This window comes from Micropterus dolomieu, linkage group LG19 (assembly GCF_021292245.1).
Source record: "Micropterus dolomieu isolate WLL.071019.BEF.003 ecotype Adirondacks linkage group LG19, ASM2129224v1, whole genome shotgun sequence".
Classification (NCBI taxonomy): Eukaryota; Metazoa; Chordata; class Actinopteri; order Centrarchiformes; family Centrarchidae; genus Micropterus; species Micropterus dolomieu.
In genome coordinates, this window is record NC_060168.1 from 30,741,076 (window position 1) to 30,758,660 (window position 17,585).

Consider the following 17,585-nt stretch of genomic DNA (forward strand, 5'->3'; position numbering starts at 1 on the left):
AAAAATTCAATCTATGTTAACTTTTAAGGACACCGAGACCATTTTACACGCCTTCATCTCATCACGCCTGGATTATTGCAACAGCCTTTTCACCTGTTTAACCCAAAAATCTATTGATCGACTCCAGACTGTCCAGAACTCAGCTGCCAGGCTTTTAACCAGAACAAATAAATATGACCACATTACTCCTATTTTAGCTTCATTACACTGGCTCCCAGTATGTTTTAGAATTGACTTTAAAATTCTATTGATCACTTTTAAAGCTCTTCATGGCCTCTCGCCTTGTTATATTTCTGACCTTTTAGTCCCATACACACCAGCACGTACCTTGAGATCCTCGGGCAGAGGTCTGCTGTCTGTTCCAGAGTCTCGACTGAAAACTAAAGGGGACAGAGCGTTTGCTGTCAGGGACCCGAGGCTCTGGAACAGCCTGCCCGAGGAAATCAGGTCGGCTGAGTCAGTGAACTCTTTTAAGTCCCTTCTTAAAACATACTTTTATAGGAGAGCCTTTCCCGATCTTATTTGACTTTATTTTATTTTATATTTATCTTAAACGTGTATTTTGATCTTTTCAGTGTTTACTTGCTTGTATTGTTTGTCTTTTGGGTATTGTATTGTTGTCTTTGCACTTGTTGAAGCACTTTATAACTTGTTTTTGAAAAGTGCTCTATTATTATTAAGTGTCTTGCTCAGGGACACAGTGGGGAATTGAACCCGTTGCACCATCACCACCCAGGCAGGTGATTTCGTCCAGGAATCGTAAAATCAAAATGCTGAAAAAAATAACTACAGTTACCGTAGACATCGGGTCTTGCGCTTCCAACTTCCACGCCATGTGTGCACGCGCATCCATGTTGCCTGGTAACGAACGTGCTTTCAGCGGGTTCACGGAATTCACCCGGAAGCAACACGTTTTAATTTCTGATCGGCTTAACAGCTCTGCCGTTTGAGACTTGAGAGCCCTGAATTATTAATGTTAGCGTGAACATGGTAACTCATCCTAAAGTTAGCATGCTAACTAGTGCTAAAAGAATTAGTAGTCTGTCATTTTAGCAGAAAGCAATCATTTCATTTGTCAAGCAACAACGCCAGACACACCAGTTCCTGTCTCTTTAATTGAGGCATGTTGAGCATGAGTCTGATCCACATCCAGGACCGAATGTTGAGCAAGTCTGACGAGGCAGAGCTGCTGACATTTTAAGGACAACTCACCCTCAGGCCAAACTTAACATTGTCAGCAACACTGGTGGTAAAGATGTAAACATGGAAAAGTTTCCAATTTTGTTGTTATCCCTTTTTTTTTATCCGTCAATTTGTATAATGTGTATAATGAGCATTACGTCTCAGTATTACACCTACAGTTGTGGCTTCAAACTGTTTTGTCTAATAAGTAATTGAATCTATTGGAAGCTATGTGACTGAAACATTCACACCCAATATGCCGTGTTTTAAGATAAGATGTCCCTTTATTGATCTCCTGTGGGAGAAATTCAAATTGGCACAGTAGCACAGGGGAGTGTAGTGCAAAGAAAGCAAAAATACAATGAATGAGAATCAGAATTTATATGGCTTCACCATGACCTGTATATGTATCTATATATATATATATATGGTAGTTTTCAAAAACATTGAGGTCTGTGTTCTGTGGTCAGTTCTGTGATTTTGAAGAGTATTCAACCATTCAACATGTATTTGTAATGATAGACCCAGAGGTGAGTCTGACGGGGGTGAAGAGTTTGTAGACCTACACGCAAATGTTTTTTTTTAATCCCACAGTGTTTTGCTCATAAGGTGAACTGCGCCGCTGTTTACAGTTAGTGAACTTTGTACTTATGTTGTTTATCAGAGGTAACCGTTTAAAAAGTCAAGTATTTCTTCACCCCCAACAAATCCACAGCGCATCCCGGTCAGTCTGTGATGTTTTATAATAAAGTAAACCAAAGGGAAGAGAAAGAGGTGGAGAAGATCTAACATTCAGTACAGCGAGTCTAGCTTTTTCTAGTTCTTTTGTGGAATTGATTTTTTTGTGTGTTCAAACAGGTCAAATGTATACTGCTTCTCTGCTACTCTTGTCACATTTTTCACTAAGAATGCCCTTTGGTCTTGCAGGACTTATGACCCTTATTGCGCCGCTGGACTTTGAAGTGTCCCGGGAGCACTTCCTGTCTGTGGAGGGAAGTCGTGGCAAGTCATCCCTCAGCGACATCACCACGGTTATAATCAACGTGACCGACGTGAACGACAATGCGCCAGTGTTTGGCCGAGGCGACTTCAGCACAGAGATATTAGAGGATCTCCCGCCTGGAAGCCTGGTAATGAAGGTAAGAGCTAAGGCAAACACGTGTAGTTACGCAGAAAGATATATGTTTACATACAGAAATACAGTCTTTTTAGATGTTTTAGAACACAGATGGTGTTTGGCCTAAATACAGGCATTTAAACGGTGTAAAAGCTCAACTCGTGGCCCTCCACTGTTCATCAGAACCACCTGAACCAACCCAGAAACTGAGCAAGTGAAACGACAGGTGAAGGTTACATTAAAGCCTTCAAGTATGCATGCATACACACAGAATATTGAACACATTCACGCATAATAGACTCAAAAACATCAGTAATCTTTAATTGAATCACATAATTGAATTGGGCTTCAAATGAAATTTACTGAAGGACATTTCTCCGTTATCTGTAACTTCAAAATATCCTGTGTGTGTGTGTTTGTGTTTACTTTTGTGACCTCAACAAGCACACACAGATACATGAATGACATGCATCAGCACACACATAACAAAGGTATAACATCCAAATATCTGTCAGTCATGCAAGCACATGCTCTCGGATTATCTTTTCACACACACTCACCGACACAAAGGCATAGAATACACACTTGTCTGACATTTGGCAGTTTGCTTCCATTTAGGACAAACACAGATAATTCAACTCGTAAAAAAAAAAAAATCACACACATTTATAATTCTATACTCACAATAACAACATGTACAGTATGACAGTAGGGCAGTATGAGACGATGCATGTGTTAAAAACAGATTAAACGCACACACACACACGCGCGCGTACACACACATTATCCGCGTACACACACAAATTATCCGACATGTCAGCCATTATCTGTCAGGCCAGCATCAGAGATAACGCTACAATAACACAGCTCAGTGGCTCGCCGATGGTTGGACCACGCCTGGGTGATGAGTCTGTAATCATATGGTTTCATATTTGACATTTTTCTTCTTACATCCCCTGTTCCCATCTCTCTGTTTTCACCATTTAACGCCATCATGTCACTGTTTGAAAGGTTTTAACTGTTTTCACATAATTGGGGGATAGTCTCCTCTGTCAGCGGGTAAAATTGTTTGACTCATTACAATAAGCCAAAGCTGTGGCAATAGAGGAAAACAAGCACTGAATGAAATCAGAACATGGTTTTATTGCAAGATGAGTCATGTTTGTCTATTATTGAGGCCAAGAGTCTTTTGTACATCCTGTTTTAATTGTTTCATGAATTTTCAATTCACTATCTATATATTTATATCAGTGTCAATATCTAGAAACAAGACAGAAGGTAGACTTGAAAAATTCTACAAAATACTCGAAACAAAGAATCTTCTTGCTTTAAGAAAAAGAAGACTAATTAGTACTAATAGTTAAGTAATTATTAATTAGATTTAGATCTCTGTTGTGACAAAGAAGGCTTAAAACTAAAGCCAATTAACCTATTATTGTTTTCAAGTAGAAGAAAAGTGCTTAAACAAATGATAAAAACAAATGCTTAAACAAGCCAATAATGTAGTCTAATGTAAAACACATCAATGTTGTCATTGGGTTAAAATCAAGGCTTAATGTAGCTTTGAAGTCAACGTATTGGCTGGAACAAACAAATATTGTCATAAAAGGTAAAGCTTTGGCTGAAATATTGTTGTGTTCTTAATTTAAAGCTATACCAAGCTAACATTGTGATGAAGCTAAAGCTTGTTTCAGTGCTAAAATGAGCTCACAGGCAAGACAAACAAAACCATGCTTATTCTGTAGTCAAGTTAAAACCAGGGCCAAAGTAGTTGTCAGGTAAAGACTGAGGCCTAAACAAGCCAATAATGTGGTCAGGATAAAAATGTAGCTATAAAATATTATAACTAATATTCAAGCCAAAACCAGTGCTGGAACAAGCCAATATCTTTTTGTTTTAGAGGTAAAGACAATGCTAATAAAAGCTAGAAACTGCTCATCACCCTGTAAACAAGTTAATATATTGTGTTCAAGCTTAAACCAGAACTAAAACAGGCTAATGTGTGTTATTTTCCAATAAGACGATTGAGGAATGAATGTGCCTTTATCGCAACAAGCTAATGTGTGTTGTTTTCAAGCTAACAACAAAGCTAAAACAAGAACCATGAACCTGGAGCTGAATAAAAACTACGCTTAAACATAAACTTTAGACTTGGTTGCAGCAGGATCACGGAATTTACCCGGAAACAAGACATTTTCATTTCTGATCGGCTTAACGGCTCTGGCGTTTAGTACAGAGAAAGCTTTGAACTCGGCAGAAAAATGATCGTCCATTAATTATATATAGCGGGACAATTTCGTGGGCGTTATCTCTTAACTTACTTCTCAGCGTGGGAAATACAAGGTGTGGCGTGTGAGCTGTGAACTGGCTGAAATGCGTGTGTCTCACGGTGAATGTGTGACTTGAGAGCCCTGATTAAGTGAAATCAATCAAATCAAAAAGATTTGTGGGGTTTCTTTTATTGTTTTCCCACCTTCAGGGCTGGTAACTTTATGGGGAAAAAAATAATATACAGTTGCTCCAATGAAATAAAAAAAATATTCACAACACTGCACAAAAATCACATCAGTTGTGCTAACTTATCAAACTTTTTAGCTCTTTCGTGTAACAAAGAAAACAATGTGTCCATACACAGATAAATACATTAGTTATACAAATAAAAACACCGTTTCTTCCACAAGCTTCGACAATTCTAAACGCAACAATTACATACAATGTGGAGTTTAATACATCGTACACCACTAAACCAACGCATTGGCATATTGTGTAAAATAACTCACAAGAACATTATATTATTCATAAATGTTCTCACCGATAACAGCAGCAGCCATTCCAGGCAAAATAGCGCAGTTTTCTTACTTCCTGTATTTTCCCGCCGCCCCTTCACCTCTCTGCAAGCACGCTGCTCTTTGAGCCAGCAACGCTATGCCCCCTGCTGTCTAAAGTCAACACCTGCAGCAGTCTCGCGACCGCAGAAAATTGCACAGAGGTTTAATGACTTGAATGTCCTCTATTTTTAAGGTTGCATAAATATTGTCAGTCAAGACACTGTCCTTACACCCAAGGATCCACATTCAAACCTTTTACTGAGACATTGTTGATCAGTATAGCATGTTCCTTTGACTTCTGCCGGACCTCTATCATCCCTCTAGAAGAAGCCAAAAGAGAATTTCTCTACATAGGATGAAGTATTATTCCTCTCCTCCCTTCCCTTTTCTTTATCTCCAGGTAACGGCCACCGATCAGGATGGTCCAATCAACAATCTGGTGCGTTACTCCATAGTGAGCGGAGACCCTCAGCAGCAGTTCTCCATTCACTCTCGTAGTGGAGAAATCACTGTCCGCACTGCGCTGGACAGAGAAGAGGTCAGTTTCTGCGTGTGTCAAATAAAATTAATTCAATTTTAATTAAATTAAAATTAAATTAAAAATCAATAATAATAAATTTCACCTCTATCTCCTCTCCAGATCCCTCATTACTCTCTGACGGTGCAGGCAGCAGATGAAGGTGATCCTCCTCTTTCCTCTGCGGTTCTCATTACCATCACGGTCGTCGATGTTAACGACAACCCACCCCTCTTCTCCCAGGTCAACCACAGTCTGCTGCTACAGGCAAGACAACCAGAACATCTTACACAACATGTCTACATGAGAACAAGAACAACCGTTTGCAGGAGGGAGTTTTGGAAAAAATATGTGCCCCTCCAATAATTAGGAGTATGCTTTTTTGCCTTTAACCCTGTTTCATTAATTTATTTGACCACTGCGGGACATCATAGGCAAGTCTGAGAGATTATTTTCCAATGTGTTCTGGTTGGGGGAAAAAAGCTTTGGATATGTGTTTAGAAACCAACCACGTTCACAGCCTGGAGCAGTTTAAAACTGCCTGCAGTGGAGGGAAACATCGACCTCACACAAACCACATCTGCATTAAGTCAACAGGCAATGTGTAAAAACAAACAAACAAAACAAAAAAAAATATATATATATATATATATATAAATTCACCCAGAAAGCTCCGGAAAAGAATTGCAGGCTCATCAGCTCCTGCATATAACCTCTGGTGTCCTGAGGGGGTGAAGCGGCAGTAGCATTCATGTGTGAAATTTGACAACTCAATGGAAAAATATACCACAGTATATAACACAGGGACTCACTTCTACGTGAATATGAGCACAACATGCAACTCCTCATGAAAGGCCAGTTTAGTTCATCTGTTCATGATGCATTAGTAACCTGAATAAGCTTGCCATCTGTGGGGCCAAATATTCCTCAGGCAAGGCTGCACACGTCTACCTGCTCTGCTCCTGACTGCCTAACAAGATGTTAATGAAGACAGATGAACAAATGACTGAAGATAATTCAAGAGAAACCACTAAAGATCAGTCATTCTCGAATTTAAAGATCTCTCTGCCAGCTCTCCATCACTCCACCTGCTGCAGCTCAGAAACTCACATCCTGTCACTGAATAGCTGGTTCACGAGCCGAAGTGTCTGCGCTTTGATTGCATTAACTCTGATTGCATTAAGCAGATGTATGTTTCTGGAACTGGGGACAGGATTTGTTTTGTTGTTTTCAGACAGGCATTGCAGATAAGCGCCCTCTACCCTGTAGCCATTACGTGCCTTTGTTTGACTATTTGTCACTGTTGGACGTCCACTTTAATAACCGGCACATCTGCTGTAGTGACGCCTCTGTGTTGTATTAGGCTGAGGTCAAATTTGAGTATTTCACTAAAAGCAGAAGATGCAGAAGTTCAACAACAGAGCCATAAATAAAAATAATCCATGTGAACGTGTTTCCCTCCTGTGTTTAACAGGATTTAACTCCACCGAAGTGATCTGTTCACTGCATCTGTCAAATGTTTCTGTTGGGGCAGGTGACTTATAAAGCAATGGTTTTACATTTTGTATAGGCATTGATTTTGTGATTTGAAGGCCAAAAGTCATGTCAAGATGCCAATGTTATAACTAGACTTAATTTAAGTTATTAAACATCTAGGTTACATTTAACTTTATTAGCATTACAATTACTGTATTTCAACATATATTTAACCCCTGCTTCAAATAAAAATATAGCAATTTAAAGCTCTTCCTTTGACCCTCACATTTTTCTTAAAAAACAAAACAGGATGTCTGTTTAGATTCTCAGTCATCCAAGTCATAGTTATCCAAAGAAGGTTAAAGTCAAGGGCAACTGGACTTGGTTGAAGATACTAGAAGCTGTTTCGTCCCTCATCCCTGGCAGGGAAACTCAGCTATTTAACCTCAGTGGGGTCGTTTGCCAGGATCTTCGATACAGCTGGTTCCTTAGTGCTCCTGGCTGTTGTAACGACGTTGTTATGTCGTTATGGTCGTTACGACTACCCGAGGCCAGGACTGAACGACCATCGTTGGTATCTTCACCTGAGGCCAATAGGTTACGTTTGTTGACTTTCCTGGGAAGTGATGAAAGGACCGCATTGTAAGTGGTGGCGTAGGCCCCCTCCTCTGTTTGCCAAAACAGGATTGTGTTTCATGATGCGTGCTCTAATTGAAATTAGAAAGACCACACCGGAGGTATTGCATGTTTCAGCCCATTAACTCCAAACTGTGTATATTGTATTGCTGCCCTTCTCCCAAAGCATGCTGTATGTTTTTAGATTGATATCCCATCTTCTAGGGAACCACTGGTTTGTATTCATTTCAGTACACTATGAAAATCAACACACAGGGCCTTTTAAGATGGCCTGGATAGGTAATCTATCATTGTGAGCAATTTAAGGATTTTCCTTGGTGGTTCAGTATTTTTAATGCAGTTGCTGCCATAAAGTGTTGTATTGATGAGACACCTTGTTGGAAAGTAAAATCCATAAGATAAAATAATCTCTTGGATGCACCAAAAGCGAGGGCCTTGAAAAGAGACACAGCCACTTTAAAGCTACAAAATGTTCACTTTCATTGGTAACTTTACTGTGGCAGGGTTTTCACAGCATGCTGACATGACTGTAAATCAGTTGCAGCCTGGAAGTTGATCTAATAATTTAAGAAAATGCTATATAAATGATTGGCACTAATGTGACTGATTAACCCTTTAGTAACTAGTACCCTAGTTGATTAGGTCCTCTAAGTAACTACTGTTTACTTACTTTCCCTTCATCACACAGTGAGCTCCCTTGAACTAAAGGCAGCCTAATACAATAGGATCTTTATAAGATTAAAGAACTAAAAACTACAGGCTCCAAAATGACCAATTAAGTTGAATCAATACCTCTCTAATATTAAATTGGTAATAAGATAATAATAATAACTTAACGTTGAAGAAAAAGGTGGATTAAAAACTTTGTCTCCTGCAGGAGGGCGAGTCACTTGGCAGCAGCATCCTCCAGCTCGTGGTGACGGACAAAGACACGCCCAGGAACGGCCCGCCTTTCTCCTTCCACATAGTCAGTGGCAACGAGGACCACCGTTTCCACGTTGACCAGGGTGGCCTTTTGTCGCTCTCTGCTCCTCTCAGAAAGAAGGTCAAACGCCATCACCAGCTCAAGATTCAAGTAAGAATGTTCACCTCAGACCTGAGTACAAGCTCCAGTTTCCCCTCCTGAACTGCTGCTTGCTCACAATTTTTTTCACTCTACCGTCTGTCACTTTCCTTCGTAAGCTGTTTTCAAACAGCGGGGCGAAAACATCTATTGTCATATCTATCAAATTCCATTTTCAACCCAGAGACACTTTAACATCTTAATGTTTTTGCTGGAATCTCATGACAACAAAAATGAAAATCTCATAAATCGTCAAAATGAAAGAAACTGAAAAGCACTTATTGTAATCGTGGTTCAGTGATAAAATGCTGATGCACTGCAGAGCGTGGCCTCTGTTGCTGTGTTGCTGACAGTGCTGCCGGGAGCGGTGGCAATCACACTGGCAAACAGAAGAGGAAGTGATGACAGAGTCATTTCCATTGTCTGCTGTGGCATGGGTTTGGTCTGATTTCACAAGCTGAGAGTCCTGTGTTGATTTCGGTTGACCAATGAACTAATGAGATAACTTGCTTTGGGTGGATGTGGGGTCACACCTTCTGCATGTTACATGAATATATAGATATATCATAGATATAGACGGTGGTCCTTTAGGGATTGTGAACATCAAGTCTTATTATTTAGAAAGTCTGCCCTGTGAATTTAGAATAATTGACTGCTAATAGTATAAAAAAAAATGACAGTTCAACTAGAATCCTTAAGTAGAGCTTTAACAAAGTTTACTCTGTTATGTCTGTCCACTAGAAAGAAGAGGTTCTTATGAGGTTACAGCTTTCAAGGCTGTTCAAGATAGAAGTGGTTTGAGTTTAGCAGAATGTGCATATTAGTGGATTAGTGCATTGCATGGATTTTTGTGGGCTGGTACAAATGTTTGGGTTTAAAACAGCTGATTGATGATACTTTGATGCATTTTTTATTCTGACCATTGCCGTACTTAAAAAAATGTGTTTTTAGCCTCTGGTCAGTGTAAAAATAAATTCTCATACACAGCATCGTGGGGCGGAAACTGTTCATTAAGCATATAAGTAATAAAAGTAATCAAAACCACATCAGCATTTATTCAAAGTGTTTCAGCCCGTTTCTACAGATTGCAAAAATGTCTAAAAAGTGGACATACTGTAATCTTTATGTAGCAGAATTCAGTTTTCTTATTTCCTACTCTGCTAATCATCTCATGACCTCTTCAATTAAGGGTTAGACATTTTGGAAAATAATCTTATGAATATGAATTGGATGGATATGAATCAATATGAAGATGGAACCTGCAGCCAGGGAGCTTAGCCTGTGGACTATTTCATGGTAGAGAGCAGTGACTTACTTGAGGTGCGGCTCGGTGGATCTTATTACCTTTTGACAGAATAAAGCTTGCTGTCCAGTCCATTACAAAATCAATTTTAATTTTAATAAAAAGGCAAATATGAGCTGTCAGTCTATTCTTTGTGTCATGGGCTAACTGCTATCCTTGTACCAATCAGGTGACAGACAGCGGCCACCCTCCCCTTTCCTCCATCTGCGTGGTCAACATCAACGTCACAGAGCAGAGTAAGTATCCACCCTCTGTAGTGCCTATGGAGGTCTTCATCACTACATCTGGCGGACTGTTTGCCAACCGAGTCATCGGCAGGCTCCACGCCTCAGACCAGGACCTGCAGGACGTCCTGACCTACAAGCTGGTATCAGAACACCCAGACAAGGGGAGGTTCTCGGTCGACCTGGCTGATGGCAAGATCTGGGCAGATGAAAACCTGGAGGAGGGCTCGTACTCCCTCAACGTCAGCGTGACTGATGGAAAGTTCAGTGTCTGGACTGGGGTCAGAGTACACGTGTGGGCGGCTGACCAGAGGGTGCTGGACTCCGGCCTGACGTTGCAGCTGGATGGGTTGTCACCGGAGGAGTTTCTGGGCGACCACTGGAGAGGCCTCCAGCGCAGCCTAGGACAAGCTCTGGGTTTACCCAGACAAGAGCTTCACCTAGCCAGCCTGCAGCAGCTGCCTGACTCCCAGGTCCTGGAGGCCCTGCTGATCTGGAGGCGTCAGAGTGGAACCGTTCAGTCTCTGCCAACCAACAGACTTGCAGGTAATCAATAAAGATACATATTGAGCCAGTTAAATTGTCACAAATTGGCTGTCACAATGAGGGCCTTAGCTAAACCTGGTGCATTCCATAAAATACCTCATCGATTCTCAGATTAATGTATAAGCACAACATAAGATGGAGGAAATATGATGTATGATACATTTTGAATTAAACTAAAAGTAACCCAAAAAGGTAAAAATCTAGAGTAATATTCTTCTTCTTGGATTTGGGAATGAAATGCAATTAAGTTCCAGATTTAAAACTATGACATTGCAGTTTGACATCATAGCTCACTTAGCCCCAAAACACATAGGTAATTAGCTTTATATAGAAAAATAATTCCATTATTGCAATAATTCATTCCAAAGATATCAACTAGGCTGAAATACAAAGCAATGGAAGTCAGGCACATTTCTTCAATAGAGAAAGACTCCTTTGGCAGCCATTCATTTGCACACAAGTCAGTCAGATAATCCCTGTGAGACAAAGAGTCTCTTTGAATGTGCTATCTGAAAGTTTGAACTCTTTGATGTAGGTATTATATCGGACGTTGAGGACTCTCTGGGTCTCAGGATCCTCAGGGTGAGCCACAATGGATGTCTGGGTACCGGCTGTCCACCGCGAGGCTGCAGGAACGCCGTCCGACTGACAGGAGAAAGACTGAACCATTTCACCACCGCCAGAGCTGGTTACATCACCCCAAGACACACATGGGAGAGCGTCTGTCCATGTAACGGTACGTCTGTCTATCTGTTCGTGTGTGTGTGTGTGTGTGTGTGTGTGTGTGTGTGTGTACCTGTGCTTTGGAGAGGCTTTAATGAGAGAGTGTGAATGAGTATTGATGTGAGCACGTGTGAACCCAAGAGGAAGCGGCAGCCTTTCATCTGCAGGAACAAGGCACAGCTCATCTCCCTCCTCTCTCCTAAAGAGCTGGACGAGTCTGCGGCCTCGGATGCAGCAGTGTTTTCCAGCTGCTCTGACAATTGATCCAGTTCAAATCTGCGGAGCTGAATAAGAAAACAAGCCGTACGTGCACTCCTGCAGAGCCGACTCTCTTAACATCCACACAGAGCAGAGAGTGCATGCTACCCACGACTGATATCTCATTCAACTGTGGTTGTATCTTAAAAAACATGTTGTAACTGAGGAAAATGTAGGTGAAGAAAGGTTTAATTTAACCTACATTTGCACATTTTATTTCTTCAGTCATAACAGAAAAATTTACATTTTTATGTTTTTTAGTTTATTTTTTATTTCTGCGTAAATGTACAAGAATTATAAAAGATGTATAGTAAATTAAAAGAAAAACCACATGCAGGATTGGTGGCCTGCTGAAAGCTCAAAGCAAGAAACGTTTATATTAATTAGGGGAAAATAAGGGAATAGAAAAGCAATTAGGGGACAAACTCTTAAAAGAAATAGGAAGAAAAAGACAGTTGTTTCTCATTAATGCTGTACAAAACATGGTCTTTAGTCTCTTCAATGTCTTTTGTCCAAGCATACTGCTTTTGGAGAGTTTTGACAACCTTTCATCCTGCCAAATAGACTCTGAGATGTCAGTTCTGGGGTTGAGCTGAGTAAAAAGTGTCTCTAGAAATGGCTGAATATGAGCATCAGTCTCTCTTCTGTGGTTTCTTCTCAGTTCTGCTGGAACTTCCAAGTATAAAGACCCAACTTCCATCACTTGCTTCAGATTAAACTCCATGAAGATATCTGTTGGTGCCAAAGACCAATGAAGCTTCTTCTTCTCACCTGTTCAAACACAATGATCTAAGGGAGTAAATCCCCACAATTTCATATAAATCACTCATAGCACGTTCAGTGTGGATATGGGCCCTCAGTTAGTTTCTGTTACAGCCGACTGAACATCTAAAGCACGGCGCAGCGGCGTTTGCTCGTCCTCAGTGACTCAGTGGCATTCATGTGAGGATTATTGGTGTGAGGACAGAATAAAGTCACATAGGTGGTCTCCAGGACTTGTTTAGAGTCTTCTTCCCTCTGGAATAACTTCTGAATGCGTTATCGCTACCATATTTTGACTATAACGGATACTTCTTTGTTCTTAAGAGACTCTGGGGTTCGGCGATAAGGAGATGTGTGAGGAGAGAGATCAGTGGTATGACGGTGTTAGGTTACAGTTTGTGCTCCAGTGTGGAAAGTTAACTGCCGAGTGTCAACTTCTTATTTTTATTTTTATAATCAAAATCATACAAAGCATCATGTCACGTAGCCACGAAAAAATGTCTTTTGGGTGTCACTGAACCTTCTGTACTTTCGTTTGGAAAAAAAAAAGCAATTATCCCACAATTTTGATAATCAAGTAAGTCTATTATTACTCAAAAATGCAAAAGATTTTCTGCTTCAAGCTTCTCAAACATGAGGATTTGCTGCCTTTCTCTGTAATATATCACTTGTTATTGTTGGATTGTTAAAACATAATAAGACCTTTGAAGGTGCCACTTTCAGCTCTGGAATAACATTTCTGGCACTTTATGGAATGAACTTTTATTCAGTTAATTGAAGGAAACAACAGTAACTCTTGGTTGCAGCCCTACAAAATTCACAAAGAAAATAACTAATACCATGAAGTGTTTTAACTAGTATACACAAATACACATTATTAAAGTGTCATAAAGGTTAGCCAATTTGAAAATGTAAATGAACAAACTGGCAAAAGTCATACAGACATGCCTTTGAAGTTTGATTATAAAGTCGCACTTTCTGTATTTGTCATAAAATTTGAAATTTTTATTAGGTGTTTGTAAGGTTCTTTTTTATTTTATCCATTGAAAGTTGATTGACCAGTGAAGTGTTTACTGCAACAGCTAATCAACAAGACTCTCATTACCCTCCCCAGGAAGCCAGTCTGGGTTTTTAAACAGGTGACCTTTTAGACACAAAAAAACTTCATCAAACAAACTGGTGTTTTCTAAATTTGCTTCAGAAAGCAGTGCGGACCGCGAAGTCTGAAAAAAAGTAACTGATTCAAATCCCACCTCAAAAAAAAGTTGTTTTTCTCCAAGTAAAGACTTTGAGAACGTGTTGTTACTAAACCTCCTCACAGGCATCATTAAAGATTCATCTGAGAACCCCTGAAAAAGCAGAGGAAGTTTTGTCTGGACACTAACGCGCTCCCTTTTGCTGTTGGATCATCAGTCATCGATTCAATGATGAATTCACTCATCTTTTATTCAGACCTTCCTCCGTTGTTACTGTTGATGACGCCTAAACTTCTGCCAGACCAGTCGCAGATGACTTTGTTCTTGTTTGGCGATTTTCCAGTTAAAAATATCAAACTAATTTGAGAAAAACATTTCGATCACACATTATGTTCATTTTACACCATGTTTCATTTGCAGACTCAGACTTAGCAGTCACATTTGGTGGAAAGTGAATGTGTCAGCGCTGCCTTGAGGATTGATAAAGATTAGTTGAAGGTCTTTTTTTTTTTCCTTCCCAAAGTTGTGTGACCTTGAGTTGGAATGTGAAAAAGGTTCAATGTTGTGGAATTATTTTGGAGTCATTTGGTGCCTACAAAAGCTTTGTTAACAAGAATTTCTGATTTTCTAAAAGGCTAGAAAGAGTCTTTAGAGATAAATAGAAGAGTTGGTTTGCAAAGAATTACCTGAGATTTATCACTTTGTCCAAGATACTTTATAAAGGCATTAACCTGAGGACTTCATCTTCATTCAATCAATTCAAAAATATATTCAGTGGCAATAAATTATTCTAAAGTTGTTTCTTTAAAGCTGTGTGAACACATTATCCTAAGATTTCCAACTATTTAAATACACATTAAACCTATTTTTCTGCTCAAAATTTATTTATCATAAATATGAACAAAAAATTGTGAAAGTAGTACAGACACGGTTAAGTACAAATCACGTACTGTACCGAGTTTAAATCCGGTCAGTCACGTTGCTTGACAAACAGTATTCATTTCTTCATTCATACTGTGATACAACACAAAGACAACCATCCATTTAGATCCAAGATGCTGGAACGAGGTACTTAAACGATTAATTTGTACCAAATTAATTGATGCCAAGTAAGTAATCAACTAATCCCCTCACGAAAAATAAGTGCAACCGATGTAATGTAGGCATCTAGCTGAAGAATGTGTCTGTGATTACAGTGAGGGAAAAAATAATTTGATCCCCTGCTGATTTTGTACGTTTGCCCACTGGCAAAGAAATGGCCAGTCTATAACTTTGATGGTAGGTTTATTTGAAACATGAGAGACAGAACAACAACAAAAGAATTCTGAAAAAAACACACAAAAATTTTATAAATTGATTTGCATTTAATGAGTGAAATAAGTACTTTTAATGGTAACAAGCTGGGATTAGGAGCACACTCTTAAAGGGAGTGCTCCTAATCACGTTTGTTACCTCTTTAAAAGACACCTGTCCACAGAAGCATTCAATCAATCAGATTCCAAACTCTCCACCATGGCCAAGACCAAAGAGCTGTCCAAGGATGTCAGGGACAAGATTGTAGACCTACACAAGGCTGGAATGGGCAACAAGGCCATCGCCAAGCAGCTTGGTGAGAAGGTGACAACAGTAGGTGCGATTATTCACAAATGGAAGAAACAACAGTCAATCTCCCTCGGCTCCAAGCAAGATCTCACCTCGTGGAGTTGCAATGATCATGAGAACAGTGAGGAATCAGCCCAGAACTACACAGGAGGATCTTTTCAATGATCTCAAGGCAGCTGGGACCATAGTCACCAAGAAAACAATTCATGTAGCTGTGAAGGACTGAAATCCTGCGGCGCCAGCAAGGTCCCCCTGCTCAAGAAAGCGCATGTACAGGCCCGTCTCAAGTCCGCTAATGAACATCTGAATGATTCAGAGTGTTGTGGTCAGATGAGTCCAAAAATCTAGCTCTTTGGCATCAAGTCAACTCACCGTGTTTGGAGAAGGAGAAATGCTGCCTATGACCCCAAAAACACCGTCCCCACCGTCAGACATGGAAGTGGAAACATTATGCTTTGGGGGTGTATTTCTGCTAAGGGGACAGGACAACTTCACCGCATCAAATGGACGATGGACGGAGCCATGTACCATCAAATCCTGGGGGAGAACCTCCTTCGCTCAGCCAGGGCATTGAAAATGGGTCGTGGATGGGTATTCCAGCAGGACAATGACCCAAAACACACGGCCAAGGCAACAAAGGAATGGTTCAAAAAGAAGCACATTAAAGGTCCTGGAATGGCCTAGCCAGTCTCCAGACCTTAATCCCATTGAAAGATTGAAGTTGCCAAATGTCAGCCACGAAACCTTAATGATTTGGAGAAGATCTGCAAAGAGGAGTGGGATAACATCCTTCTTGAGATGTGTGCAAACTTGGTGGCCAACGTCTGACCTCTGTGATTGCCAACAATGGTTTTGCCACCAAGTACTAAGTCATGTTTTGCAGAGGGGTAAAATATGTATTTCACTCATGAAAATGCAAATCAATTTATGACATGAGTTTTTCAGATTTTTTTTATTGTTATTCTGTCTCACTGTTCAAATAAACCTGCCATTAAAATTATAGACAGATAATTTATTTGTCAGTGGGCAAACGTACAAAATCAGCAGGGGATCAAATATATTTTTCCCTCTCTGTAAACTTAACAAAACAGCTCATAACAAACTCGTGCAATAAGACCAACAAGATTTAGTTGTTACTTTTGGTTCAAAGAATGATTGGTCAGCTACTCACTAAGTGCTCACTATCATTTTTTTTTTTAATGTCTCAGAGTCGGCGGTGAGGTTTGACGGTAAATCCTACCTGAAGTACCTTCACAGGATGGATGAGGACAACCAGGATTTCAAACTGTCACTGAGCTTCAAGACTCTCCAGGAGCAAGGCCTCATCATGTCCACCAACAGCACCAACGACTGGGGAACTTTACAGGTATTTAACTCTCTGAGCCTGCACTCATTGAGGAACAGATGACAGGACTTATATTTAGATGTGGCAGATGTACTCTTCTTAGGATTTCCTAAAACACTGATTTTTGTAGGCAGATGCGGCTTCTTTTTGTTTGTTCCAAAGGTTCAGCATGTTACTGTCATTTCTATTCTGTCATTCTACAGCTGTTCTGTTACAGCTTGTGCTGAATACACATTTGGTATACGACGTGTAGTTAGTGTAGACCAGCGGTTCCCAAACTTTTTAGGCAACGCACCCCCTTCTACATCCTGACAGGGTTGCTGCACCCCCAAATCCCCCTCTCTTTAGGTTTGATTGGTGACACGTTGCGAATAATAGCTTATCCCTTTGTGAGCAGCGGAGCTGTGTGTTGAAGAGAAGGCAGCCTATATTACTGAAGGTGCAATAAACATCAAAATCTGATGATCTGTTTCTGTGATTACAAGCAGCCCTGTCTCCCTGTTACACCAGTGTGAACATGCCCAAAGTCACAGCTACGGGGTTTCACTCAGTGACACTCTTGAAAGTGAAAGTAAATCAGTCGCTCTCCCCTTACACTCACTGAGCTTAAACACAGCATGCATCTGTCTTCTCTGTGTTTTCACTGCAACTCTGCATCGCGATGTAACGTTATATATTTAATACTTTAGAAAGTAACAGTGCCAGTAAAAGTTTTTCCCCATACTGTGATGTTTAAACTTTGCAATCAATCCATATTTTACCTGCGTGTCCAACCGTGCGGAGGAAGGTGGGGGGGGGGGGGGGTGT

General features: G+C 40.3%; 1 protein-coding gene across 1 annotated transcript in view; it reads left to right on the top strand.

The window, feature by feature from the left end:
* Nucleotides 1-17,585, top strand: part of fat2 (FAT atypical cadherin 2) — a 116,398-nt gene that overhangs the window by 68,677 nt on the left and 30,136 nt on the right. Inside the window, exons 17-23 of the mRNA XM_046029806.1 lie at nucleotides 2,110-2,321; nucleotides 5,528-5,665; nucleotides 5,768-5,911; nucleotides 8,634-8,831; nucleotides 10,292-10,892; nucleotides 11,428-11,628; nucleotides 16,642-16,799. Coding sequence (XP_045885762.1) covers nucleotides 2,110-2,321; nucleotides 5,528-5,665; nucleotides 5,768-5,911; nucleotides 8,634-8,831; nucleotides 10,292-10,892; nucleotides 11,428-11,628; nucleotides 16,642-16,799 — 1,652 coding nt within the window. The remainder of the gene's footprint in view (nucleotides 1-2,109; nucleotides 2,322-5,527; nucleotides 5,666-5,767; nucleotides 5,912-8,633; nucleotides 8,832-10,291; nucleotides 10,893-11,427; nucleotides 11,629-16,641; nucleotides 16,800-17,585) is intronic.